The following is a 10,450-nucleotide window of genomic DNA, read 5'->3' on the forward strand; positions in this document are numbered from 1 at the left end:
TAACTTCATCGCAAATAAATATATTTTGGAACAAATTGGTAAGAGTACCACTACCACTAAGTAAAAGGTGCCATATAATCAAAAATATTAGAATGGAGCTTTTAGCTATGCATACAGCAACTTTTTTTGTTGTACTTTTCATGTGCAGTACATTAAGTACAGTTCAGTTGTATTTAACGTTTAATAGGGTGAAGCATTATACTGAAAATGGATGTTTAAAGTGTAACAGCAGCCATACCACTATAGCAATGACAACATTGGTTTTCAGGTAAGATATATTTTATTTGGAATTTCTGACATTAAATTTCAATATTTAAGTTGATCATGTACATTACTTTCATCATACAGTAACAATGGCAGGAAAAATAAATACACACTGAAATACAAAAGATAAAATTGCAACTTCCAAATATGGAAGAAAACGATGTAGAACTGTGCAGGCTTTATAAAAACACCTCTTACATGCATCAGTTTTTAATATGTACGAGCAATAAATCATCCATTTTCAATAATGTAACACAACGTCATACATTACTATTCCCGTTCTGTTGCAAGATCCATCGATAAATCCTCCATCAAAGCCAATGGGATTTTATTGCACTTTTAAGAACCCTATTAAGCAGAAGGCTTGTGGCTAATGCCAAAGCCTGCTCCGCCCTATTGTTCTTAGTCAAGTTAATGAAGCACTTAAATAAATCAAGATCTCTACAGGAGGGAACAACAGGTAATGGAAACGAGATATGTACTGTACACACAGTATACATGGGTCAGGCCGCCCTGGACAGGCACAAAACATTCACAGTTTGGCTCTACACGATGCATAAATACAAAGACATCTTTAATATGGTTTGGAGTGTTTATGGAAAAACATTCTAGAAAATTATTGATATATATTGTTAAGACCTGTTATTGCTGATTGAATCACATTTTCCGGATCAATCAAATAATATTGTATGTATGACTGTAAGAGTATTCTTGTAAATGAAATATTTTTTCGGGGGGGGGGGGGGATATATTGCCTTTCAATAAATATAAGTTTCATTAAATCAATCGATACATATACATTTCTATATATACACATATACACACAGTACACACTGGGAAATGTTAACTTACTGTATATTACAAAGGGTAAACAGTGAATCGCTTTAAATAGAATTTCATTTGTACATATTTAAAATAGGAGATTTCAGTTCGTGAGGACATGTTGAATTTGGTCCAAAACTAAAGATATGAATTAGGACAAGAATGCAGATATGTATGATAAAACTCTTTGTCACTTTTCTTGACCCATGTTTCCATAAGTGCAATGGAGCATGAACATGAAATCAAATTGCATAATCAACTTTGCGACCATTTCAATTCAAACGTACAGTGTATGCAAACATGGAATGAAGGCATCACCCTGAACGGCTAGTGTGCCCCCGTCAAAAGTCGAGCGGAACAGGAGTGGAAAAAGTGGACTCTTGCAGGCGCCGCCAATTGCTTTTTAAACATCAGGCACTTCTCTTTGTCACATCAGGAGCAGTGAGGTCCCGTCACCAGTGGGTGATGTTGTGTGATCCTGAAGTGCATCAGTACTTGGCACACTTATCGTCTGTTTTTGATGCTAGAGGCAGAAGTGTAGGGCCAGTGATATTGTAACATGGGTCCATCTCAGTGCTTGAAAGAAGATCTTTCAAGATTTGACCCTCAGTAGGTCCACGTGGCCCCGCCGTCAAAGCAAAACTCATTCCAGAGCTTGTCGTTTCTGGGAGAGAATTATCGATGACTGATACTGTTATTCACAAAAAGGAATGGTCTGCTGGAGGCCCGTAGGAGAATCCTGGGAATGCCCCCGCTGCTTCTTTGATACTGCTGGTCGTGCTGAAGGTGTCGTTGCACAGGGAGGAGGACACGGGCAGGTGGGTGAATTCCGGGTCGAAGTGGCGGAGGTCTGTGGGGCCACTCTGCAAAATCAATATCAATACTATAACCACTCCTTGTATGATGTAGTATCATTTTTAACATCATTTTACAGGGATCAAATCTGACTATGCTAAGATGATTTTATTCAACTCGTGCTTTTTTTTTTTTTTAAATGATGATTGTGGAATATGATGTCATTGAACCCTTGTTAATAATAGCACACACGCTCACAAACTAGTTGAGACTGAATCAACAGCACCTCTACTGGTTGCTGTCAAGTATTGCACTCCATGTTGCCACGGCTTCTTGAAACAGATGTATCCTAACTGGCAGAATTCTTAACTGTAATTTTAATCTGTTCCCACTTGAAATCTTCAATTGAACCTACCACAGAGGGAATGAAGGGTGGAGTGATCTTCTTGGCCATCAGGTCGTCCCAGTTGATTGGCGAGAAGAAGGAATGGTACTTCAGTTCAAGCTAGAGAGAAACATACTTTTATCTCGTGCGTCTTTATCAAATTCCACATCGAGTGTCATTGAATCCATCTTTTTGTACTTACAAAATCATCCTTCACCCCCAGTCTCTTGGTACGATCCTTCTGCAGGAGACCCTCAAGCAGCTCCCTCCCCGAATTTGACACGTTGGGTTTGAGTATAGGAACCTTGTGCAGGATGTTGTTGTACATCTCAGCTGTGTTGCGACTGTAGAAGGGAGGCTGCAAAAAGTAAGGGTGACGCATTTAGTTTCATCTCACACACGGATGGGAAATGTGTCACATAATGTCACAGTTCCAACTTACAAGTCCATAGAGCATTTCGTAGAGCACAGATCCCAAACACCACCAGTCAACTGTGCGGTCATAGGCCTGCTTCTGGAGAACCTCCGGAGCCAAATACTATGAAGATTAAAACGCAAGAGTCATTTCCGTCGTCACTTTTGTGTTCACTGGCGGTTGGACTATAACTGTATGGATGTGGTTTGTACCTCAGGCGTGCCACAAAAAGTTGTTGTTGTGCCATTGGGTTCGAGTCCTTCTTTGCAGAGACCAAAGTCCGTTAGGACAATGTGGCCTTGGGAGTCTAACAGGATGTTCTCAGGCTTAAGGTCCCTGTGTGGGAAAAATGGAACAATAACACAAACATGATTCTCAGTTTATATGCCACACTAAAAATGCTTTCCTACAGCTGTCCACTAGGAAGCGCTGTAGGATTTTATTATTATTTTTTTTTTTTATGGTTACCTGTACACAATGTGCAGTGAGTGGAGGTATCCCAGTGCACTCGCAATTTCAGCAGTGTAAAATCTGGCCCGGGGTTCCAAGAAGATTCGTTCTCTCTGAAGATGGTAGAAGAGCTGAAAGGACAAAAGCTGTTAACTTCCACGACCACTTTTTTCTTCCGTGGTTTATTCCAAGATGACACGAGGCATACCTCTCCGCCATTCACGTAGTCAAGTACAAAGTAAAGCTTGTCAGTAGTCTGGAAGGAGTAATGCAGCCCCACGAGGAAGGGATGCTTGATGTTCTTCATGAGAACGCTGCGTTCAGCCATGATATGTTTTTGCTGTAAGGGAGGGAATAGGAACATGCTTGTTTATTTTCATTTTGGTGGCATTTGTTATCACCACAACAAAACATTGGTCGTGAGGCCTTCAGAAATGTACTGTACCTCTTTCTTCTTAAGGATAATTTTTTTCTGGAGCACTTTGACTGCGTAATATTTCGTGGACTCCTTGTGTCGGGCTAGCAGAACCTGCATAAGAGCAAATGCACATGAGTTTCACCGCCAAGGGAAAATAATCAAAGAAAGGGCATCACAAAAGGAAATTACCTTTCCAAAGCTGCCTCTGCCGATGATCTTGAGGTAGTCGAAATCACAGGGTTTGATGCTGCACGGGCACATACGCGCAATCAGGATTTTGCAGTGAATTTTTCATTTGAGCAATCTTCATTGTTTATCATAATGAATGCGGTTACTTACTGAGTGTCCTCAGCCAGTGAACTTTGTGAATTTAGGAATCTCTGAAAGACAAGAATGAGGAAATGTAAATAAAGCCCATTATTTACAAAACAAAATATATGGGAAAGTGAGTCATCCAGCTCTGCTTACCCTTCTTTCAGCAAGATCGTGTTCAACCTCCTCATTCTGATTCTCATCAATCTTCAGGAAGTTGTTGACTTCAACGCTGAAAAAAAAACAAGCGTGATTCAATTCCCTTTGCTCAGTATGTTTTACGTTGAATGCACTCCCCTCGCTGTGGAGCGAATGAGCTGTCTGATGCATCTAGACAGGTCAAGTTTACGACAGGTGCTAACCCGTCTGAGCAAAAGCTTAAGCGGCTGACCCATGACGAGCCAGTTTGCCCTTTTGGAGCGTTTAAGGACACAGATTTGGTATTTTACATTACCAGACCCAAATCTGAAGGCCTCGCCACTAATTCAGACAACTCGCAATGGTACAAACCATATTATGTTTTAATTTGATTATAGGTTTATCTAATGGACACCAGGGATTTTCTGTGCGGGCGATTAAGCGGAGTGCAGGTTGTTACATAGGCTCATCACAAAAGGCCTATTCTTACCCTGGCTTCTTGGACCCAGATTAAGCCTTTCACAGAATGTTCTACACAGCTCAGGTGGCAGATTAGATTGGCCAGTGATCTAAATGGGCGAGTGGTCAGAAATAACTACAAAAGCTCAGGCGGATGCCCAAAATGCATCTTGTGCCTAATTTTCATTTATATTCAAACCACAGCAGAGTGTATTTTATAGTAAAATACTGTTATACTCACTGTTGGCAGATATGAGGAGTTGACACCAGCTTCTGGATGAAGTCATTCAACCCCATTTTTCTCTCCTTGATGAAAGCTGAAATTGAAAGCAAAGGAGCCATGACGTCAGCAGAGAGCAAAAACGTTATGAGGTACACAAGGATGAGATCCATATTGAAAATGCTGCCTATACACTGTTAGATGTGATGATACATGGATTTATTTGAAAAAAATACTGTTTTACATGTGAGGTAAATGATCAATCCAATTAAAAATAACAAACAAAAGAAGACATTTGATGCAGCTTTGATTTCGCAGGTGTCCCTAATGATGTGGCAGGTGAGCGCCTGGACAATAGACAAAGGACATACTTGTCTTAGAGTAAACAAAAGAGGTTTTATTCCAGTGAGAAAAAAAAAACTCTGTTAGTGGAATAATCCGTTGTGTGCAAGGTCCAAAAATCCTTTTATAGGGCAGATTTGCGCCGTTGCATTGCATGGAACTCTTAATACTGCGGGCTTATTCGTTACGCAACCTCTTGGGTCACAATTCAGTGTATCGGTGGTAGCCAACAAGGATTTTCCATTCAAAAAACTTCTTAACTTCAGAGAGTGAAGTTATCTATTATTCATAAGGTATTCATTTGGATGGGTGCAACGCGTAATCGCGCGTAAACCACAACACCGAAACACAATACCGAACATGTTCTCTTCCTGCCAGGTAAGAGAAGAACGATGCATTAGCATTTAAGCAACCAGAATAGCTTCGGGCGAAATAAGACACCTTATTGAATAAAAATAGGTCAAGTAAAATACATATGACTATTTGGGTCGCTCACCGGTGAGAACAGCAACAATTCCCCTCATTTTGCAGTACGTGAGATCGCATCCCGCTTCAGTCACAGCCATGTCGAGCAGCCGAGTTAAAAATGACCAAAACCAAAATATTCCCTCAGTGATAATCTCCAAATCAGGTGCTTGCTTGCTTTGTTCCAATTACGCACGCAGAACTCAACCGAACACGCTCCGCTCGAACTTGCCGAATGCCGATACGGGACAACCGCTCTATTTATATAAACCACGTGGTACTGTTGGTGACGCCCATTCACGTCACGACCGTCGCCGTGACAACCGGGGGAGGGGAGGGGCGTGACGTCACGGGATTCCGTTGCACCCATACTTCGCCTGCAGGAGGTGGCTAATGACGAGCTCACTGCAGAGGAGCAGGAGGTGGAAAAATATGTGGGAGTGTGAGAGGATCTCCTCCTCCTCATTTCTATCAATGGGAGACTGCAAATGACTGCACAGTGCAAAAAAATCCTGAAAATCCTGGGTGACATTTCAGGATGAACCTAAAATGCACTTTAACCTTGAAAAGTAATCAGCCCTTCTCTAAATTAAAATCTTTTTACAATCTACAATCGATCCATCTTCATCACGGATTATTTTGACACTGCATTGTTGGGTAAACGTTTTGTGCTATTTTGACTTAGTAAAATACGAGCAAACAACTATTGGATACATCTATTACACAACTGAAGGTTATCACACATTTCACAAAATATTTTTCACTCGGATGGCGTCCCGGTGGCATGGAACTTGACAGCGGAAACTGATGCCGTTTGACCGTTCGGCCAAAAATACTTAATACATTGCCGTGCATCTCCCGTCTCCTTATTATGAGGTCAAGGTGACTTTGCAAGCGGAATTATATAAATTCAGAGAAATGAGACATGACGCCATTGCTACTCTAAGCCGCGGCAACGATCGGTCCATCTGTTGTGGATGTGGTCCACTAACCTTGTAAGTTACGTAAGTGTGCCATTATGCAAATCGCTATCCCCAGCTTGAGGGGGAATGACGGATCTGCATAGCAAACTAGGCAGTGAGTCATGTTTTTTTTTTTTTTCCTTGTGAGCCTTAAAACGTAACACCTGCTTGAAATGATAGTTCCATTCCTCTGCCAGTGGAGAACCCCTTTTGGTTTTTCTTTGTTTTGCATGTGACAGTCATGTATTCATAAACGGAAGTGAGATTGCATGAGGCCAATAGAACTTGTGTAATGGAAAGAGGAAGTGAAATGCAGTTTCTGGCATAAAAAAAGACACTTGCAGGTGTAGTATGCTGAAAGACAATCTATCAGAGCAAACGCTCAGCTCTATTTACACAAAGAAATACGTCAGATGGGATATCATGACACTAATCCTCTTCTAGGCTTTCTCACCTCATTCCGTTTCATTATTCACATGGGACGATGTCGTTATAGTATGTGCAAAGACCTACATGAGTTTTCTGTTTGGTATTGTTAGTCCCGATGTGAAGGGCTAAAGCTTCACTTCTCCATTTTACTGTCTTTCAGACTTTTTGGTGCACTGGGAATTTATGTCACTCATGGTACAAAATGCTAATGTAGCTACCGCATTGGAATAGTTAAAAATTTCTTCACAAGAATATGTTCCATGCAGGCCCCCTAGTTAAAACACGGCATTCTGATTAATATTGCGTCCGTGGAATTACCACCAATCACGGCTCACCTGTTTTCTGAATCTGGTTATCTGAGCCCCGAGCAACCGTGATGTCATTTTCAGTCATCAGAAGTGACAAAATGTCCGCCCCGAGATGGCTAAAAACGGGTGGATTTTGCGGCTTAACTCATATTCCACAAACGCAATTTTCATCAGAAAAACATATTATTGGAAATAATTTTGGGGGGTTGACTTCCAGCTCTGTTGGGTACGGTGCGAATTTTGATATTCATCGGTGAACAGACAACTGCTCTTTCGATGGCTTCAATGGAACATAATGATTGAATGGGAAGAGAAAGACATGGCATTCATGATTAAAGTGGATATAGAGAATTCATCTAGGTGTTGCTCACTGGCAAAGAACGTCAGCAGTTGGGTGTGGCGTGTTACGTAGCTAGTATTAGCAGTGGGGTGTCATGGCAGCGAAACACAATGTACCTTGCCGGTGAATTTCACAAAGAAAGGGAATGGAACACTGTGAGGAGCACTTTACTACTCTGCTCCAATTCAGAGTGAGGCAATAAGTAGGAGGGATTAGTTTTAGGCAGCGGAATAAAAAAAACAAAACAACAACTCAATGTTTTGGTGGTACAAGCCTTGTTCCCAAACAATAAAAGTGTACGTACTTGTTTGCCATGACAAACAAAAATGGACTGTTTTCTGACTCAGTGATGAGTCAACACTAGGTCACAAAGAACATCCTCTCTCCTTCAAAAACATTGGAGCAATAAAGCCAATTTACACGGAAAGCATTTGGGTTTGACATAGGAAAAAAAAAAAAGAATAGGAAACAAGAGATCAACATGGAGGTTGGTTAAGTCAGTCACCAAATTAAAACACTATTGAGCATGCATTTTATATACCAAAGAGCAAAGCCTGGAAAAATGAGCACTATCAAATTAAAGTCTTTTTTGTTCCTGTTACAGATAATGCTATCCTCTAAGTTTGGTTTCCAAAACAGATGTAAATACCTTGAAATGAAAGAAATTATTGATCTCTTGTCTACTATATTCATCAATATTGTCAGTCTAAAGCCAAAATCAAGGAATTGACCTCACTGTTCCAAAACTTTCAGACGAGAGCGCATCTTGTTAAAATGCTCTCAATTGTCACATGTCACTTTCCCAAAATTGGTTCTGTTTTCATGCCATCCTGTTCGGTCTTGTGACTGATGCGTGATAGTCAAGGCTCCACTATCACTTCCCGAACGGCAGTTGCGGACGAGAACAATCCCTCGCCAACAGCTCCAGTAAAAGCTCTTGAACTCCCACACCGGGAATTTCTTATCTCGGTCTCGTCTGAGCGATGGCGATGTTTGACTTTGTGGAATTAGTTGCCGTCCTTGCTTGTTTTTTGGGTGTGTTACGAGGGTGCTAAAAATACTTTCCCTTTCATACCCTTGTAAGTTGGCACCGTTGTGAAAACAACCTTCATAGCCAACTATTTGTTGCCTGTATGACATTGTCACCTCAAATTAAGACGAGCACGCTTTTGTGTTGACAAACTTGCATTGTTCACACATGAAGAATCACACAATTTGTTTGCAAATGAGCACATCTTGAACGAGGCGTTTTTATGATCCACCTTGTGCGTGTGGTGTATTCATTTTCAGTGTTGTTATGAGACAGCAGAAGGTAGAGGAATGAGTCACACGGGCAGACCCAACTGCACGCTGAGCAGAAGGGCTGCCGGCTAATGGCTACGTTGGTAATTTAATAGTCCGTTTGGTTGGTGCAGGAGCGCTCGCGCGCCTCCGTTTCACGCCCCCACAGTCACGACTGTACATGAACTCGCTTGCCAAAATTCAGTCTCTTCTGACAGCACATCTGCTAACCGCTAGCTCACCGTGCTGCCAAACTGCCACGCCAACAAAAGTCATCTTGCCATTCGTCGTGAGAATTGACAATTCAAATATAATTTGAGCGTTCAAGCAGCCGCGGCAACTATTTTATTTATTTATTTATTTTTTTGGGAGTGTTTGTGCAGCCACTTGTTGCAAGGCAGACATCGGACAAATGATAACCTGGCAAATGATGACATCATCATGGGACTGGCGCCAGCTCTTTGTAATCAAACACCAAAATCTTCGCCGTCGCTTTTCCAAGGCCTTGTGGCAAAAATGAAAAGGACAATTTGTGAGCCGACAGCAAGACTTGGCAATGCTTTAATTTAATTCCGTCCTTGCCGTTACGCGGGTCTCCCAAATTGCTTCAGCAGAGGTACAGGACTGACTCACTGACAAGGTAAACATGACTTGGCAAAAAAAAAAAAAAAAAAAAAAAATCACACGTCTCAAGGTGCACCATCCTGTGCATTTGTTGCTTAGAGGCTCACACTCTAATCACCAATCAATCAAAGGTGCACCTACCTATGATGGATTTCTTGCCAGTCTTCATCTCTTTTCCCGCACAATTTTCGCTCTCTCAATGAATCTGCGACGGTGGAATATTTGTCTGCTGCCGAGCATCCAGATCCAGATATTTGTGACCGCAGCCTGTGCATACGCGTACACCTCCCTCTGTATCTCTCTTCCGAACAATGGCTCTCACCGCAGTGGAAAAGTGCTCGATTTAAAGGCAAACAACTTTCCTCACAGCACCGCCCTCCTTATGTCTTCTTCTCCTTTTCACTCTGTGTCCGCTTAGACAGTGTAGCTGAAATCAAAGACCCGTGACGCACCTTGTCTGTGCACCTCTCACTCACCCAAAATGCTCCATCCTGGAACAAAACAAAAAGCAGGTGTCTGGTTACGGGAGTCCCGTGGGGACCCCTCTGGTCTCCATGACAAGGAAAGCCACAGGAGGAAGAAGAGGGGAGTGGACTGAGAGTTTTTAATTGGCCACAGTTGCACCCATAATGCTCAGGAGCTCATCAGCATCCTCTGTCTCCAACATTTTTGATCCCCCTGAGGGTTTTTTTTTTTTTTTTTTTTCAGACCAAATGGTCCAGTTTGCCGGTGCGATTGCAACAAGTGAGGACAAGTCTGAATGCTGGGTGTTGACGTTAATTCGACATGGGGGAAAAAAGATGGAAGATTTGTTCATGGGCAGAAGGTGGCACAAAACGGCAATGCAGACTTTAATTTGAATGAACAGGAAGCTGAGGGAGTATGAATAATTGTCACGGGTAGCGACTTGAAATGACTGAAACAGAGCTGAAACTAATCTTTGTGAGTGATGTAGCATGCTTGTCGTGCTAAATGTATGACTGCGACTTGAGTTAGCAAAGTTACTGCATTTTGGAATTGT

The 10,450-nt window shown here is 41.9% G+C and overlaps 1 protein-coding gene across 2 annotated transcripts; it reads right to left on the bottom strand.

Annotated features, from left to right (window-relative positions):
• Positions 1-261: 261 nt before the first annotated feature.
• On the bottom strand, positions 262-9,937 carry LOC147132403 (serine/threonine-protein kinase Sgk1). Of its 2 annotated transcripts, none has more exons than XM_086014133.1 (13): positions 9,571-9,937; positions 4,700-4,775; positions 4,018-4,093; positions 3,889-3,929; positions 3,739-3,796; positions 3,577-3,660; positions 3,340-3,471; positions 3,150-3,262; positions 2,894-3,017; positions 2,709-2,804; positions 2,469-2,624; positions 2,297-2,386; positions 262-1,949 (listed from the first exon to the last, which is right to left on the bottom strand). In XM_086014133.1, the coding sequence occupies exons 1-13, from the start codon at positions 9,596-9,598 to the stop codon at positions 1,785-1,787; spliced, it is 1,239 nt and encodes a 412-aa protein (XP_085870259.1). In that variant the 5' UTR covers positions 9,599-9,937; the 3' UTR covers positions 262-1,784. The 2 variants fall into 2 exon arrangements, with proteins under 2 accessions (XP_085870259.1, XP_085870258.1); XM_086014132.1 differs by lacking the exon at positions 9,571-9,937 and adding an exon at positions 5,517-5,736.
• Positions 9,938-10,450: the final 513 nt, after the last annotated feature.

The sequence above is a fragment of the Filicampus tigris genome, chromosome 18 (genome assembly GCF_054856515.1).
Source record: "Filicampus tigris isolate MCC_2025a chromosome 18, RoL_Ftig_1.0, whole genome shotgun sequence".
NCBI classification, from domain to species: Eukaryota; Metazoa; Chordata; class Actinopteri; order Syngnathiformes; family Syngnathidae; genus Filicampus; species Filicampus tigris.

What these genes read in the sequence shown, in the direction of transcription:
- LOC147132403 (XM_086014132.1), bottom strand. Translation starts at nt 5,586, where the DNA reads ATGGCTGTGACTGAAGCGGGATGCGATCTCACGTACTGCAAAATGAGG. An exon ending in TCACTGCACATTGTGTACAG is followed by an intron (nt 3,018 to 3,149) that starts GTAACCATAAAA and finishes TTTCCCACACAG; the next exon opens with GGACCTTAAGCCTGAGAACA. An exon ending in TGGGGGTGAAGGATGATTTT is followed by an intron (nt 2,387 to 2,468) that starts GTAAGTACAAAA and finishes GTTTCTCTCTAG; the next exon opens with CTTGAACTGAAGTACCATTC.